The 18634-nt window shown below is 39.1% G+C and overlaps 1 protein-coding gene across 1 annotated transcript in view; it reads right to left on the reverse strand.

Moving 5' to 3' along the window:
* The window catches only part of TPPP (tubulin polymerization promoting protein), a 34029-nt gene extending 15902 nt beyond the window's left edge, over positions 1–18127 (reverse strand). Inside the window, exon 1 of the mRNA XM_009084136.1 lies at positions 17817–18127. Coding sequence (XP_009082384.1) covers positions 17817–18127 — 311 coding nt within the window. The remainder of the gene's footprint in view (positions 1–17816) is intronic.
* Between the last annotated feature and the right edge of the window lie 507 nt (positions 18128–18634).

The raw sequence follows: 18634 nt of genomic DNA on the forward strand, positions 1-18634 counted from the left end.
AGTCAGGCCTCTAACAAAACTCACATCCTTATTCAGAAATTACTCTGGTCAACAAAGAAAAAAAGTCCTTGGCTGAAGACAAGAAAAATTAAGGGAAAGGGGTCAATAAAGCAACCTTGAATTCACATACAGCATATTCACCCTATTATTCAGGCACAGCAGCTGTTTGTTAATGACCATACTGCCAGGGCACAGCAAGTTCACTCATATTTCTTAGCCAAGAAATTGAGAAAGCACTAACTGATAGCTGAGGTTCTCAGCTCCAGGACATTCCTCGCTACCCTGCAAGTAAATATTTCCTGCTACAAGACTGCTTTGGGGTGGGTTTTTTGAGAGAAAGGTGTAAGACCATTTAAGACTATTCACAAGAAATACTATACATATTTTTCAGAAATAGCTTTGCATAACGATTTCTGAAAAATAATTTTAACATTATGTAACACAGCTTAATGTACCTGGGACTTCAGCTGAGCAGTAAGCAGCATATTGCTTACAAAAATGCTACTATGGAAGCCAGAGCATCAGTCTCATCTACTCCAAGGTGGAACTTTCCCTCAGAGTGTAATAACACGGAATTTAAACCCAAGAGGATTTTATCAGATTGTCTCAGTAAGAAAATAGCATTGTCAGAAGGCTTTACAACAGCAACATTCCCATTTTTCAAAGGACTTCACAGGGCTGGATTTTTTTCCATGTCACACCATATATAAGCACAAAAGCAATTTCTCGACCCAGTGACAGCTCAGTGATACTGAACACTCCTGAGAGATCAGATATATTCAGGTAAGTAGAAAAGTGTGCATGTATGGAAGGGGTTGTTCCAGCGATCCTGATGACAGGGAGAAAACACGGATGTATATGTATCTGCTAACATTTTTTGCTGGCAATATGAGAAGGTGGCAGCATTAAAAACAGACAGCTGGTGTTAACTGACAGCACAATCTCAGTCTATGGGAATCATTGACCATGGTTGGAGATAGAAAGGTGTGAAATCAAGAATGACACACCAAATGAAAAAAGAAAAACTAACTACAATGTCAGTCCATATCCAGATGTCATATACTGAGAAAGCCACAAGACATCTGTTTGTCATAACCAACAGCCAGCAGCTTCAAGAAAGGAGAATCCAGACTGCAGTTACAGACACAGCAGAAATAGCACATTTTCTCTCACAAACAAAACAAGAAATATGACCAAAATAATGAAGAAACTGTAGACTCCTCCCCTACTGGAAGACTGCCTTCACATACAGAAGGGAAAATTGAATGGTCACAGCAAAGCTGTGATTATTCAGACAGTCCCCCATCTTGTAGAAACTCCCATTGTATCTGTGTCCTTTGTAAAGGAGATTCAATCTATGTCAAAACTTCAACATTCACAACAATGTCCTGATCACCACGTCCCTCTTATCTTCATGTCTTCTGAAACAGCAGTCAGAAATGCAGTTGTCTGCAGTGCCAGCAGTCATTCCCATTTTACAAAACAAAAAGCAAGACAGGGAAAGCCTGCTGCCAAAACAGCCTCTCAAACAGTGTACAATGAGAGTAGGAGAGTATTTGGAGAGGTATGCACCTGAAGAGAACAGTACTATTTCAAAAATGCAGATGGGAAGTGTTCAGGCTAAATTATACAGCAGCAAAAGCCATATAACACTTGCATATGAGAAAGGTGATGATTCATTTCTTCTACAGATCCACAAGTCTAAAGACTATTCCATATGTAGGCTATTGCAAATGCAGAGAATATTCTTTCATTCCTTCGCTATGCCTCTATCATTTCTCCTTACTGTATCTTGTGGAAATAGATATCTAACTTTGCACAGCTTAGCGAAAATATAGCTAATGCATCTGCCTACTTATTTTGCATACTTCAAGAGCCATCTCTATCCACTTTCATTTCAACACAAGGTTGCAGCAATTGACAAGGCAACCATCAATCTGAATGAAGATTCCCCTATTAATCATAACCAAGAACCTCTGCAGGAAGCTCAATACACCTCACAAGGATATGAGCCTGCCCTTGAGCTCTGAGACCTAAACAATTCAACATAGGCAATTCAGAGATTGAAGAGGGGGAAAAAAGGGGGTTGCAAAGCACAGAATTTTATCCATTTCATCTCAGCGGAAGTTAAAAATCCTGTCTAGAACTAGAGAAAGCCTGCCAAACAAGTAGTTAGAATAAAGCTACATCCAGCTTCAGAAAGAAGTTATTTAGATTATGATGCAGTCCTCCTTGGGTGAGAGAGACTGATCCTCTCTGTGTCCAAAGAGGAGAACATATTTTCCTAATAGAACTCTCAGCTGTACCACAGAATCTGCAGAACAGTCCATGCCAATAATGTCTTGGCACTTTTTGAAAGCTATAAACAGAGAGTGACCAAATTCTCTATGGGAATCTATCACCTCCCTTGGATTAAAGATCTGTATATCAGTCTTTACAGTGCTGACCTCATGTGCACCTGAAACCAATCCAAAAGAAAGGCAGAACATTAAGACAGTTAACATTAATACAAAAATTCTCTCATTTATATCACATTTAAAAGATACAAAAATTTATAACAAATGGAGGTTTACCAACATAGCTTTCTATGTTGCAGACACCATCATCACAAACCCAAATGCCAAGGAACAATTGGGAAGACTTCAAGATGTTGGAATAAATTGTGAAAGCAGAGAGAAGACTAAGAAAGAACAAGAGTACATTCTTTCAGAAATCTGTGACTTATTTAGAACAACAGCTACTGAAGAAGGTATCAAGCCAGTGCTGGGTAAAATTCCGACAATTTTGGAGATGTCTAACGTAACTTCAGTGACTGAACTAAGGAAGCAGCTAGAGCTACTGCACTCTTAGGGACAATTTCTGCCAAATTTAGCCTGTCTTTTACATCTGCTGCAAAATTTGTCAGGACATAGGACACCCCTCCATGCCAGGATGAAAATTAAGCTGTCCTTAGATGAGACCAGTTGAATAATGTGTTGTGAGCAGATACTACTGAACAGTTAACAGTATTTAATAAACTCAAAACACCTTATAAGGTTTTCTTTCCAAACGAACCCAAAAACGCCCCAACCCTCACAATATAACAAGCAATACGAAACACCATGAACCTTCTTGAAGGGGAATACAACTCTCTTTAGATACATCTCTCTCTCATTTTCTGTTAGGTCACAACTCTCCAGCTTCTGAATACAAACTGTTAAATACGTGCTGCACTCTTAATTTTTGCTTTGTACAAACTTTCTGCTCCATTTCTGAACAGGAATTTGTACATTCTTACATTAGCAAACTCTAGCAGCTCTTAGTTATTGACATTCAGAAAATAAGGATTAACATGCTTTTTTCCTGAACTACTATCGCAATTCTGAAGATAATGTTTTCTTCAAAGCCTTTCACCAGCTGAAGCAAGAAAGTCAAATATGCTCCAAACTGGCATTTGCTGACAATGGTATTTCGGTGCAAGAATATTCAATGTATTCATTCACACAATGTTTGGTATAGGAGGGTAAGTTTTCTAAATAGTGGCCAGTTAAGGGTGCAATTTTTATTAGATTTCTGTGCTCTTATTCCAGCACTTATGTCAGAAAACTGTCTTACCTTCCAGGTATATACTAATTTATTTGTGATATAAAATCTTCTGAATGAGGACCACTGATGAATTTCTTGGGCTCTAATGCTAAGTGTGATCTCTCACACTCCACTAGCACTGCCTGTAGGGAAGACTGCTGTTCATAAGCAAGTCAAGTATAACCCCTTGACCTATAAAGCACAACTGCAAACTGCCTCTTGCAGGAAAATAGGATGCTATAAAACCCAGCAGATTAAGACAATACCATGTACATAGACATTATTTATCTCTATGTGCTGCACTGCACACACCAGCCTGTGAAGGTGTACTCTGAAGCCTCCCAAAGCAAGTAACTTAACTTCTTCGCAGGGTTACATATTGGCCATTTTAATCACAAAGCCTCTAAACTAGGAATGTTTATACAAGTAGTTAATTTAAAACTAGCTTAAGCACTTGATGCATGTATTTATAGTTAATGTCTCACAGTAAGGACAGCAAAACCAGCAGAAAAATTCAACAGGTTTCAGGCAAATGCTCTCTTCAATTACTAAACAAAGCTTGATAGGGTAGAACACAACCAAAGCAAGCTTTATACACTCCTAAACATCTTATCCTACACCTATAGAGTATCCTACACCTATGTACATCAAAGCCCTGTGATACCACAGCTACAAAAACTAGCTAGTCTTTGTGCCTTTCCAACCTGCAGCAGAGTTAGGGTGTCCATCCCAATGCTCTCTTCAATTACTAAACAAAGCTTGATAGGGTAGAACACAACCAAAGCAAGCTTTATACACTCCTAAACATCTTATCCTACACCTATAGAGTATCCTACACCTATGTACATCAAAGCCCTGTGATACCACAGCTACAAAAACTAGCTAGTCTTTGTGCCTTTCCAACCTGCAGCAGAGTTAGGGTGTCCATCCCTTTAGAGGCATCTTAGTCACTGAAGCTTCAAAAAGCCTCCCAGATTTTCAAATGGAGCTCAACAAGGATGACAGACAAAAATGCTGGCCAGAATTCTTCTGAGTACATGCAAATCAGGCACACTCCATATGCTTCATTTTCTTAAACAACAGCATATGACAATTAACAATGCTGTTGAGAGGTTAGTCAGTACTTTAACCCCTTTAAAAATCACCATCTACGTTGTAGAAGCTGTGCTGTTCAGCAAATTACTTCCTCCGAGATCAAGAGATTACGCTTGGAGCAAGTACATATAGGAATCTAATCAACACTTGGCGTAAGTTATTTGGATAACTGTCTCCAGAAAGTACATCTTGTCATCTTCTTTATCTCAAGGCTTCGACAAATGGAGTTGAAAAACTTCCAAAAAGTGCAAATGTCATGTTAGATAACATCAAGTCAGTGTCCCTAACATTAAAGAAATCCAGCTCTCTATGGGTAGTCCTCAAGACTGAGAGCTCTTCTACACCTCTACTGTTTACCTCAGGTGATCATAACTTTGCTGTCCATCTGGACTATGCCTTTCGCAGCTCAGTATTTAAAGACACAGAACTAGAGCATAAGGAAGCCAATGACTGGGTCATACAGTGAGCATCTAAAAGGGAAAGAAAAATCTCCCAAGCATGCATGAGATGCTGTATTGCTGGGCACAGAACTACAGCAGAAAAGGAATTAGCAAAATCAGACAAACAGTTCAAAATGGCCAAAGGATGAGCTGCTGAAACACATGGCAAATGTGCCTATCAAGGAATTACTAAACTGAATACACTTCACTGTATAGTTAAACTAGTACCAGGACTTACTAGGAGCAAAAAAACCATTCAATTGGATTATAGTAATTAGTCTCAGATTTGCATTCACACCACTCATCATCTTTAATTATTAGCATGAAAAATGTCCTAAACTCAAATCACAGTTCACCACAATTTTCATTTGAAACCTAGAATCAAAATTCTTTATTTCTGGATATACACAAGACTATCATCTAGCGAGCTATCGGCTACCATATGGGGTATATATTTTAATTCACCACAGTTACCTTTCAGTACCTTCTCCTATTGTTTTCTTAGACTTGAAACCTATCTCTCAACTTACAAAGCACTTAAAATTTTTTTTAAAAATAAGAACCTATAAATAACAAATTACTCCCTTTTTCTTACTTTTTCTACTATAAACTTTTTTAGGAATACCAACTCACCTGTCAATTTCTTTTGCTAAAACAAAAAAAAAAAAAGGAACAAAACCAAATCCCATAAAATGTCCTCCCTAGACACTGTTTTGTAGAGCTGTAAACTCTAATCAATGAATAGTGCTCACAAACCTACAAATCTGGCACCATGCCAAATGAGAATAGTATGACACATGCTGAACTCCATTTGGATTACAAGTGCCCCAGGCATCTACTTCCATACAGCATCTGTCACAAGAAGAAAAATGTAAACAGCTTAAATTTGGAAGAAAGGTTACTACCTGCTTCAGATTGGGACACAGGAAGACTGAGCATAAGGAGTATCAAATTAGGCTTCCATATGTTCCCCTACTGACACAAACTAGCTTAGTGTGCAGCAGCAGTAGCTGCTATGCATGGGGAAGTGATTGGAGAGGAATGGTAAACACTGCAGTCATCACATTTAAGCTAGCCCATACCATAGAGGCTTCTTTTTGCAGAAGCAAACACACAACACCTTTTTGTGAAATACAGACTGCATATGACGATGAGTAAGAGCTGCTCACCTTCTCCTCTATGATGCTGTCGTCAGTAGCCTCTTGTATTCCCCTCACACTGGCCTGGGTCAGAGAAACTCTCAATTCTGAGCACTGTCAGTTCCATTCAGAAGCTTAACAAACACCACCCCACACTGACTAACAAACATCTCTAATATTACAAAGCAGATAAATCCAGGGTTAATTGACACTGCACTGGGAATTGTCATGAGTGTATCTGGAGATCCTGTATAACTGAGTTAGATTCTAGTCAGTAAGCACAGACCTATCTTGTTTTTTCACACTAAATTTTCAGTTATGCTGCAATGAACCATGTTACAGTATCATTGTATTAACTCTTAACCAAAAGAAAAACAACTTATCTTGTACAAAATATTACAATGATCTAAAGCTATCAGTTGCAGCACTTACATAGCATACAAAAATTTCAGCCACTGACAGCACAGTAACTGCTCATTAGCCTACTTTCATTTTTTAACAATATTGGCAACTGAAGGGTATAGAATAAAGACCTAAGACATCTGGGCAATGAAGCAAGTGCAGTCATGTGTCATGAGACTCACAGCCTGGCGCCAAAGGTCACCACTGTTCTGCAGCTGCTGCTGCCCACGATCGCAAGTGGCACTAAGTGGTACAATGCTCTGCTGCATCAGCAGACGAAAGGATCAACTGGTCTGCAGTACTAACTCCTCTTCACCAGATGATGGTGGTTCATCCTTTGCATTAGTTGTCTATGTTTCTGCCTGCAGAAGGAGCACTCTGGAAAGAGTTTTGCTTTTCTGAGCCTCCTATGAAGCAAGTGCCACAATCATGAAAATAAAGTAAGAGTCTAACACTGAAAGATTTCCCAGACTTTAAGACTTTTGCTTCCAGAACCAGACTGAGGCAACGAAGAAGGAAAACAATTCAGTGCTGCTAAGGTAGCGTTCTTCATTTTTTGTTAGCATGCATTACCATCCCTCTTACAAAGCACACAGTTTAAAACACCAAATGCATGCCAAGAAAGCAGAAGCATCCACCTTGCACAACATAAATGGCTGGACATGCAGGTAGATGCAGCACTACATACTCACAGATGCACAGTTCCCATTTCTGCAGCCAGCACAACCCCTGGCAAGCTCTCTGTAGCTGCACCGTGCTAGGCTTTGCACAGGACATGGCACCATTCCCAAAAATGATCTCCAGAACCAATTACTGGAAGTAAAAGCAGCAAGAAAAGCTACTGGACTTCAGGAATATCACACATTCAAAACAGGCATGGAGTGCATTGGTTTTCACAATGAACTCTACTCTTGGCTCCACTGAAACAACTTGCCTGAAGATATTTTCCACTGCTTGCCACCACCAACAAAGATTCAGGTTTGATTTAAAGCTGTTCCACAGCTTACGCAGAAACTTACTGCCTTGATGCAAAACACTGCAGTAAGGTTTTAGAGGGTTTTTTTCCCTGAATTACAAATGTCCAGATAATACAAAAACACTCCCTTTCTGCCTGAGGTAGTGTGTCTTTTTAATAAATCTTTTTAGTAGGAGAGCCTGCATTGCCAAAAATACTGGTGATAGGCAGGAGGAGAGATGCTGCTGCTACTCCTCAGCAGAAGGGTACATGCCTTAGCCATGGTATTCCTGGCTATGCTCTGTCAACTGTAGTCATTCCTTCTCACTGAAGCTGAATGGTTTCCTGCATTTGCTCCTTCAACCACAAAACTTCAGTATCCAACAGCATTTCTTCCTAGATAAATTGCCATGGAGATTTCTTTATGTAATCAAAATGTTCTGGGAGCCTTCAGGATCAGCACCAATATTCACAATCTTAGCAAGTAACATCACCAGCCTTTGCAAAGAATGAGAACCTAAAGCTGACTATAAAATGGCAAATAAAAAAAATCCTCCAAGGAGAAGTTTATCTTTTTTTGCAGGGGATTTTATCAGGACTCCATGCCAATAAGATATTTGTTTTTAAATTTACATGCATACATGCATATGCATTAAAAAAATTTCTGCAGAAAGTCAAAAACGGAGAGCAAACATAAAAAACCTTGGCATTTCATTCTTATTCCTCCAGTTTAGTGCATGCACAGACACAAACACAAGAGACAGCGATAAGCCATGCCAATAAAGCCAGAAAGTACTAAGTAATACCACTTTAATTAATCCTGCTGATGACTTTCAAAGGAGTGGTTCCCAGTAACACCACTCAGGTGATTTTAGCACTGCAAGTCCCAAATCTATATACAGCACCTAAACCTTCTCACAAACTAGGAGTCCAGCCAGAGCTAAAGACATCAAGAAGGTGCCTTGTACATGACATCACTTTCAGCAGTAGAATTCAAATTAATATGCCAAACCTGTCTGGCCTGGGTCTATCTCCACCAAGGTAAGACCAGGTAGTGTCCAGCCGTAAGGGCAGATCAGGTGTTCCCCACTTAGCATTTACAAGAGACCCTTTCCTTTCCTCCTAAGATTAGCCTCCTACTCCAGCTCTCCAGCATTTCAAGACTCCAAATCACTGCAAATCATGGGTTCTAGTAACCTGATTACCATGACCTTCCACAAAGTTGAAAACTATGTGCTGACACTTCCCTGAGAAGTGGTGGTGAAGACGAAACAGAAAAGGGAAGATATTACAGAGTCACATTCTTTATTTTTTTAAGCAAGGATGTTGGTAAATCCTTCTTCAACTTAATGTTACAAGTCTTTAATAGACCTTGTTCTAATTCTATTGTAAAATAGTCCTCCTAAATTTGTGCATGATGGGAGGAACAGATTAAATACGCTCTCCCAAGCCAACCCACTCGGTTTTTTAAGGAAAAACAAACGTGTTGAAGAAAAATAAAAACTGCATCAAATGCAGCATGGTTCCACTCACCAGCATCACATCCTAAGCAGAGCATATCTTAATTCTTTTAGTAGCTTTATGCACATAGGCAGATTAAATAGATATTAATTATAACATTTATAGTATATTAATCCTGCTTACAAGATGGAGGATTTCTCGTTCACATCTGTACTTTAGAAGTCAATAAACATACACACATACTTTTTTCCTACAGAATTTCAACTCTAACTTCAGAACAAGAAGTTAATTTCTATTGTCTATACAGGAACATAAAGAAACTTTACTTTTCTTCCACAGGTCACCAAACACCACAAACTGCCCCTTGACCATCTTGGTGGCCCTGCACTGGGTTTGTTCTATTAAATCAGTCTCTTGCACAGAGGAGCTCCAGACTGAGCATACACTCTGGACACAGCCTCATGACCTCAAGCTGAAGGGAAGGATCACTTCCCCAGATTTCCTGGCCACATATTTGACTCAAGCAGCCACCTTTCCCTGCTGCCACAACTTACTCACTCCAAGAACTGCTGTCACCTCATGTTCAAAAGTTTCTCCATCTGTGATGGTTTTGGCTGGAGCAGAGTGAATTTTCTTCACAGTAGCCAGTATGAGGCAGTGTTTCAGATTTGTGCAGAGAATTATGTTGATAATAGCTGTTTTTGTTATTGCTGAGCAGTGCTTACACAGCATCAAGGCCTTTTCTGCTCCTTCTACTGCTCCTCCAGAGACTAGGGGTGCACAAGGAGTTGGGAAAGGACACAGCCAGGACAGCTGCCCCCAGCTGATCCATGGTGTATTCCATACCATATGACATTATGTTCAGTATATAAGCCTGGGTAAGGAGAAGGAGGAAGGGGGAGTGCAGGAGTTCGTGTACAAAGAGGCACTAAGGAGAAGGAGGAGGGGGGAGTGCGGGAGTTCGTGTACAAAGAGGCAGCCGCCATTCATCACGGCCAAAAGACCTTTATTGTTCATCCAAGTGATTCTTATATACCTACCTATTATAAGTGCCCACTCACCACTGGTTAACAACTATTACTAGCCCACCTTACACACAACATAATTGGTTATTAACATATCAATCATAAAATGCCCCAATCATTGTTCTCCACCTCTAACCATCTTCAGCTCCTGCATCCCATATACAGGAGTGGCTTATCTTGCTACCTCCTGTCTCACATTCCAGCTGCAGCAGTGTCCTTGAACAGCTCAGCTTGCAGCTTGCTCAGGCCCTGCTAGCAAGGCTGGATTGCTCACATGTCTGTTAGCTATCAGAGATACACCCACAGGGGAGGATGTTCAAAGCAAAGGTGTTTGTCTTCCAAAATCACTGTTCCACATGATGGAGCCCTGCTGTCATGGGGATGGCTGAACACCTGCCGGCCCATGGGAAGTGGTGAATTCCTTGTTTTGTTTTGCTTGTGTGAATGGCTTTTGCTTTTCCTATTGAACTGTTTATCTCAACCCATGAGTATTCTCACTTTTACTCTTCTGATTCTCTTCCCCATCCCACTGGTGGGGGAGTGAGAGAGTAGCTGCATGTTGCTTAGTTTCCAGCCAGGGTTAAACCACGACACTGACACCATCACCACATCCAGAGCTGCCTCCTAGACTGCTGGCACACTCTCTAGCCCATACCTCACCAATTTGGTGATACTGTGACTGGCGTCAAGTCTTTGCCATAATCAATATATAATACATCCCATTACCCACAGTGCCAGTTGTTTCATCAGAGAAAGCAATGAGGTCAGGCAGGCAAGACTTGCACTTGGCAAATCCACGCTGGCTGCACCCAATCACCTTCTTGTCCTTTGTGTGTTGAGAAAGGACTTCTAAGAGGATTTGCTTCACAATCTCCACAGGGACTGAGGTTATACTGATTGACCTGAACTTTAGCCTTCCTTACTCTGTTTCTTCATGCATGGGCTATATTCCTCCCACATAGGCTCTCCCTGCTTCCATCTCTTGTGGGACCTCCTACTTGCTCAGTCAGCAGCTCTACGTATATTCTCCCTAGCCTGTTGCCATGCTTGCTCAACTTCTGCACACAGGAATGGACTGTTCTTGTGCTCTAATGAAGCTGCCTTGAAGATTAATCAGCTCTCCTGGGTGCCTCTGCCCTCCAGGGCAGTTTCCAATGAGAAACTGAACAGGCCAAGATCTGCCCTTCTGAAGTCCAGATTTGTAATTCTGTTGTTCATCTTGATCACTCTTCTCAGGATATTAAACTTTACAGTCACCTGGTTGCTGCAGACAAGGCTGCCTCATCCTCTACATCTAAATCATCTGCTTCAATCCATGGAAAATGAGATCAAAGTCCACATTGATATTTAACAGTCTAGAAAATACTTGCTTGTTAATCAGTAAAGTTAACATAGATTTCACATACCTGCTTTTATAAATGAAAAACAGGCAGTTTTAAATGATGGTGCAATACGATGAAATTAAGCTGACTTACCAAAAAAAACCCCAAAAGAAACGACCTACTCTAAGCCAGTAGAAGTTCTTGTAGCACACAAGAGGAATACGCCACAAAGTGTTGCAAATACCAAGCAAGCTGCTATATATAGTACTGTGTATGACATCATGCAGCATTCCATATCAGCTGGGAAATGAATCACCCACCACTTTATCTGTAGGTTGTCATGTGATGTCTGCTCACATGAGATGGGTGTTTTTAAAATCATGCATCGTTATGGGTACAGAATTTACTCATTATACATGCATAAAACAAGCCTGCATAATAGCAAGTGAATTTAAATCCATCTTTCTCCTTGTATGCAATCACTGTTGAAGAGCTGCTTTGGATTTTTAAATAGAAAGCTTTTGAAGGATAAAGTACAACAGCAACATTTGGCTTCTTGGACAAGAAAAGCAATTAGATCTTAATTTCAATTATAATATAGATGTGGCAAAGAACACTTTCTCTCATAAGTCACCAACATTTCTATCCACAAATGCACAACTTCACAGCCTGCCTGGGAAAGATTTATTAGCACAGATTATACACTGCATACTGCTCTACAGCCACTTATTTCCTGATGCAGACATATTAAAGTTAACACAAGTTAACTGTTACGCCTACTGCATGCATAAAGTAGGATTACACAAATCCTTTTCTATGTCAGTATCAAAAGAATCTCTCCAGTTGAGATGTAAAACACAACATGCAACTACTATGTGCTTCATTTCTATATAAAAGACCATTTCATACCTACTTACATATTCAAAGAATTTAAGAGAGGCTTCAGTAAAATCTGTTAAAAACAAACTACTTCAGAGAAAATTCGTGGATAGACAATTGTTTTGAATGAGCTCAGGTGTCAAAGTACTAGTTCTTTCAAATACATTAAGAAAGTGAGACTTGTTCAATACAAAGAAAATACAACAATTATATTACGGTTGACAAATGGGGAAAGCATGCACTCATTCTTGCCAAGAGTTTTCTTGCCAGGTTCTCAGAGCAAACATTGTCCATTTCAATTTTTCTACCACCTTGCAGCAACGGTGAACTCCTGCGGAATTAAGGCCCAGCTGGTCTCAGGTTGAAGTGCTCCTGTAGAGAACTAGGCTGTGGGAACTAGGCTAAACAGCTGAGTGTGCAAGACATACTGAGGACAGAGTACGGGTGGGACTGCTCAAAAGTCAAGGCACAAAGTGTGTTGTGAAGATTCTCCATGGGAACAAAACCTTCCTTTCTCAAAAAGATGGAGGAGAGTTTTCTGGCCTTTAGAATACATGGCTTCCTCAGCAACAAGAAAACATGTCAAAGCAACATCAGGAACTATTAATGGAATTTCAGAGGACAATTATGCTTTCACTTGATCTTTTACCAAAAATATTTTAGAGGGTGGGGAGTAAGGTATATTTACAAAGCTTCTGTAGCTTAACTAGTCTTCAATAACAATCCTGTATAGAACCACAAAAATTTGTTTAAAATTTAACACATAGTAACATCAAAACAAACAAATGTTTCCATGGAGACAACTACCTAAATAAATGCTCACAATGGATCCAAGGCGTGACGTCACCCAGGCCTGCCTGCAACCATAGCAACATGCCAGTGTAAACAGAAATATTTTTATTTTTCTATCTAATAATGTCATAGAATTAGCAGCTTTATAACAGTGCTTAAAACATATTCTTGCAGTGCTGAGTGGTAACACTTCCAAAATAAAAGCAGAGGTATTTATATCAGGGCTATTACTATTACCATGTTAACTGCATACAACAAGTGGAGTATGTGTATGGCATAGCTAACATATCAAATATCCCAGAGCAGTTGTTGACCCCAATAAACAAAGAAATTTAAGTTCCTAAGGCAACATGCTGGAATGCAGGTCAGAGATCAGTAGCATCTATTCTTCTTGGGTATTCTGCCTTCCTTAATACAAAAATCCTGAAGTTCTTAGACTGTTGTGTCTCACTGTCTTGTTGGAATAAGAAGAATGCAGCCACATGTTGCTTTTCATAACCAAATGTAGAACCCTTCAGTGCCCTTCTCCTCTGTCACCAATGAACCTGCTTTCTCCAAGGCAACAAGACTCACTAAATCTCTATTTACACTCTGCAGGCACAATACAAGATACACAGCCTACAAACATCTGCAACTCTGCAAGAGCACCAGAAAAGAAACAGCTAGTTAATGAAGAAATTTTCCAAGAAGCCAGGCAAGTGTTTCAGCGACTAAAAAGAAACCCACGGAATTCCCACTCTCGAGAAAACCATCTATCTTCAAATGCTATTGTATGTCTGCAAAATGTATGTCTATATTCAGTAGGCCCAGATTACATTATCATTCTTCATTTACAAAATATAAAGATGTCCAGGTAAGGTTCAGATAGTATGTAAAAAATGAATGCTTAGAATGAGATTTTTAGAAAACAGATTTTTACATAACTTTAAGAAAGTGGCTAACTTTGTAGGGTAAATTTACCCTACAACCAGTGCTACTTTTGTATGCAGTCCAATGAATATATGAAGGAGCACAACATCTCAAGTGCTGACAATGAAGCTATAAAAAATAAAAGCTTACTACATAATTACATTTACAGTTACATACACTTTGTCTCTGCTGCTTTTTTTAACAGATTTCATCCTATGGGATACTGTCAAACTTTGTAGTTCACTCTTCACAACTTATTTTGCTTTTATAGGTGCAACATGCATGGAAAGTTAACAATATTGTAAGAGATCTTCATAGTAACTTTTATAATCTAAAAAACCCCTATTTATTTACTCTTCTACTTATTACAGAAACTGCAGTCTATCCCAATTGTATTAATGCAATCCAAATATTTGGCATAAATGTAGGTGGTTTTTCTCTAGGGACGGAAATTATAAATATTCATACATGTGGCTACTCTGACAATTGGGCTTTAGCTTTTCCTTTCAAGTAACTCCATTGCAAAATTCATTGCTCCTTCTTGTATATTCTGAGCTGACAATAGAAAGATTTTTTAATAGAAAAGAAAAAAAAAAAGAGGCCACAAAAAAAGTCTATTAAACCAACTTTTAACAAACAACTTATTACAATCCACCAAGTTGGAAGTATTTGTGAGACCCTTAAGAAGCTACAAATTACTCCTAAAAAAAAATACCAGGGGGGAAGATCACCCAACTTATATATTTTCTTGCCAAAGAATGCAATTCTAGCAGTAACTCCTTCATGTCTACTACTGTGCATTCTTTGCATTAGGGCATTCCTTCATTTTAAATGAACTAATCTCTGAAAGACAGGCACATAGTCCCAGCTTTGAAGAAGTATCATGGACTATTCAAAGCTTTCCAAAGTTCTGTTCACCTGGCTTGGCAGAGGTGGAGAGGGGGTGTTGAGTCTACAAAAACATTCATTACTTCTCAGGATTGAACTGATAAAATCTCTCCTAGAGCAGAGAAAGTTACCAATCAGAGAATAAAACACTACCTTTCAGTAGCTCTTAGGTAAACATATCTCTTACTATTTTCCTTGTTACTTTACCCCGACTATCAGCAGTGCTTAGTTCCTACCTATTTTGCCAGTATCTGTAGCAGAACAATGAATGAAGCCTGGGAAAGTTAGCAAGATGACAAACACGGGCTTTATACATAGTAACTGATAAATCCAAAGAACATTTCTACTACATTAATTATTTTCTAGTGTCTGAACAACATGGGCTGTTGTCATAAACTCTAAGTATAGCTGGCTAGAAAACAAACACTGCTAAATAAATATGGTAGCTTCCCAGTAATAGAACCAACAGAAAATCTGTTTGGAAGTTCTAACTCCATGCTAGATGGTGACTGTAGGTGAGTATGACAAACACTACTTATCTACTTCTACTACTTCTGTGTTCCCTGGCTAGACTACAACTGCCAAAATCCACCATCTTGCTGAACCACCACTTTGGCTGACCATAAGAATCCCAGGCTGAAGTCCATCTTGTGAGATACAGTTTAGCTGGAGAACCCAAAACCAACAGTGAAGCACAAAGCTGTATGATTCTCATATGCATAATTCTTATTGAGCCATGGAAATAGCACTCTGCACTTTTTGAGGAATTGGAGAGTCTTTCATAGCATTTAAGGTTTTACATTTAACATAAACAGGGAAAAATCTGGGTTGTCAAAGAACCTTAGTGCTCTGCTTGGAAAAAGCTGCTTGTAAAATAGAAATGAGGATGAGTTTATTTTGTGAGCATGCCTGCTTTGATGCATTAGCAAATCTATCATTATTTTTGAGTTTAGGGTTAAATGTGAAGCAGAAGAGAAAGCAAGGAAAAGCAGCTGTCTGAACATGCTCGAGGAACCCTGTATAATCAAGCCTATGCCTAACCCTCGTAAGCTAAAGCATATTACTTACACTTGAGTAACTACAGCCATTAAATCCTCCCTTGTTACAACCGAAAATTAAAATTGCTGACACATGCATGCAAGAATAAAAATGTAAAAAAACCACAAAAACACAACATTTAAGAAAATGTGGAAGTATATCTACTGAAAGCATACACTTGAAAACCAGACATTCCTAATAAAGATAGCAAATCTCAGCTATTGTAAGTTTCCCCATTCAGTACTAAAACAATATAATAAAAAATAAAATAATGTTAAAATAGAATATATAAGATATATGTTCTATGCATATGTACAGGTTGAGGAATTACCAAATAACTAATGAACAATTAAGACTAAAATACTTTTACATTTGCTAGTTACCTTCTAAACTATTAAATACTAGAGAGAGAGGAAAAGATGGCATGCTTCCTCCAAGAGAAATTACAACCCTTAACAGTGGCCACAGGAGAAAGGTCTGAGAAACTGCTGAACAACAGAAAAAGGATATGCCAACATTCTCCTGGAGCCTCAGGTACCTGCCACCTCAAAATTCAATCCTGCAAAAGTGGGCTGGATTCCTTCTACCCCAACCACTCACAAAAACTGATACTTCTTCATACCTGCCAAATGCTATACATATGTCTTTACCATATTATGGGGTTGTCCTATCACTAACTTGCCCAGAAACTGATAAGAGAAGGTAGTACTAAAATTGCACCTATCATTACAGGAAATAATGATGAGTTTTTATGCTGATGAAAGCCAGAGAAAATTTGAAAATAAATGCCAGCATTGTCTATCATAGACCAAGAAAGAAACAAACAACCCTATGGCCTACACAACCATTTCAAGTAAGCCAGGTCACTGATAGTGTAGCTCCAGCAACATGATTTCCAAGAAAATACAAGTAAGGACTCAAAGAGAAAGTGAACTGATAGAAGAACAAGAGGGTGGGAGTGTCCATATACAGTATTTTCAATTGTCTAGATAAGATCCCCAAGGAGAATAAAAACAAAGAAATCAATCAAGTAAGTCATTCTAACTGTTACACCAGACAACTTTCAAGATTAAAGGCCTCTTCTTCTCTGCCTTTCTCTGCTTCGATGCACTCTAAAAGGTCAGTAGCAAGATTTCCCCACCACCCTTGTAAGCAACTCAGTTTGCATGTCCTCCCCAGAATTACACTACAGCAGTTGAGAGCACAAGCTGAATAAATGTTCCCACAAGCTACAAGCACAGTTAAGGGACTCCTTTAAAAGCATGTGCCTCAACACAATGAGATATGAAACAAATTAAACAGTTACTCTGGTAATAAAAAGCAGAAAAGACAAGACTATCAGATCAGATCCCAGGGAAAGGTAAAAATAATCCAATTCTACAAATAAATCAAAACAAAAATATTATTTTGGGCTTCATAGGGAATGTGCCAGAACAGACTAACATCTTCTCTTAGAATTGACAAGGTGCTGACCAAGTCTGCCTAGATTTTCAACCTGAGGAGAAAGTTTCACTAAAGCTCCAGTTTGGTCACAAGAGTAAGCTCAGACCACCAAGACAATCCTAATCAATTCATCTCAGCCATGGCTCTCCACCACAAATTCACCATCAGTTTGGCATGGCCCTACACATCAAACTTGAGTTGGTGGTGTGCTCGACACAGCATCATACTTCTTTGTACAGTGTAACACCTGCAAAACTGAAGTCAATTTAAGATAGGAAGACAGAAGCTGACAACTGTAGCTTCAGACAAAGCAACAAAATTTCATAAAGGAACAGGAAAGAGATCAATTTTGACAAAGGCTAGCAGTGCTCCACAACACCTGTAAGCAATAGAAGGCAAATTTAGACGACATATCTACAAAACACATTGGGGAGACAAGGAAATCATGGCAGAAAAGAACTTACTTGATTTTACTGAAAACAATGTCAACATCTGTGGTTGTCACGTTCTTCCCATCTATCACATGGCAGTCCTTACATAGCTTTGACCAGTTCTTCCCATGCATTTCTTTTCCTGTGGCTCTTGTATCACCATGGACAGCAAATTTTCTAAAGGCCTCTTCCAGAGCACTTATTTCTCCTGCCATAGCCCCTTCATGGGAGCTGTTTGAATCACAGGATAATCGTTTTGCTGCTCGGTCCTTTGTTGGATCTGAAGGAGACTTCGGAGGAGTCTTATTCGCTGGTTTGGTCGATTTCACTTTGTTGTCAGCCATTGTGCTACAAAGAAGAGAAGAACAAACTCATTAAATTAAATTTGCACTAGTTTACTTTCTGTCAATCTATATCCTACAGTCCACACATGACGAATAAATGGCCTATAAAGTTACCATGAACTCACTGCCCTCCACCATCAAACATCAGTCTAAACACAGAATTATGTAACTGCCCATTTAGAAAAAATTCTAGCGTATTTAAAATAATAAAAAAAAGGCAGGGAAAGAACATTCCAAAATGGGGCACAAACCTAGTTTCACCATCATTACACCAGCCAACAGCGAACATGCAGCGTTTAATGTTTGCTTCTTTTTTTTTTTTTTTTTTTACATGACAGTCACCACACTCTGCTGACTTGAATAAAAGTATGCTCTTGAAACTGCAGGCATTACTACCTACTTGTATTTCTGAAGGAAAAATAAACATTCTTTTCTTTTCTGGACTGTGGCTTTTTAATTATTTTTTTAATTCAAAATATAAATATTTTGCAAGTGCAGCAAAAATAG

Source organism: Acanthisitta chloris, unplaced genomic scaffold (genome assembly GCF_000695815.1).
Source record: "Acanthisitta chloris isolate BGI_N310 unplaced genomic scaffold, ASM69581v1 scaffold21470, whole genome shotgun sequence".
NCBI lineage: Eukaryota > Metazoa > Chordata > Aves > Passeriformes > Acanthisittidae > Acanthisitta > Acanthisitta chloris.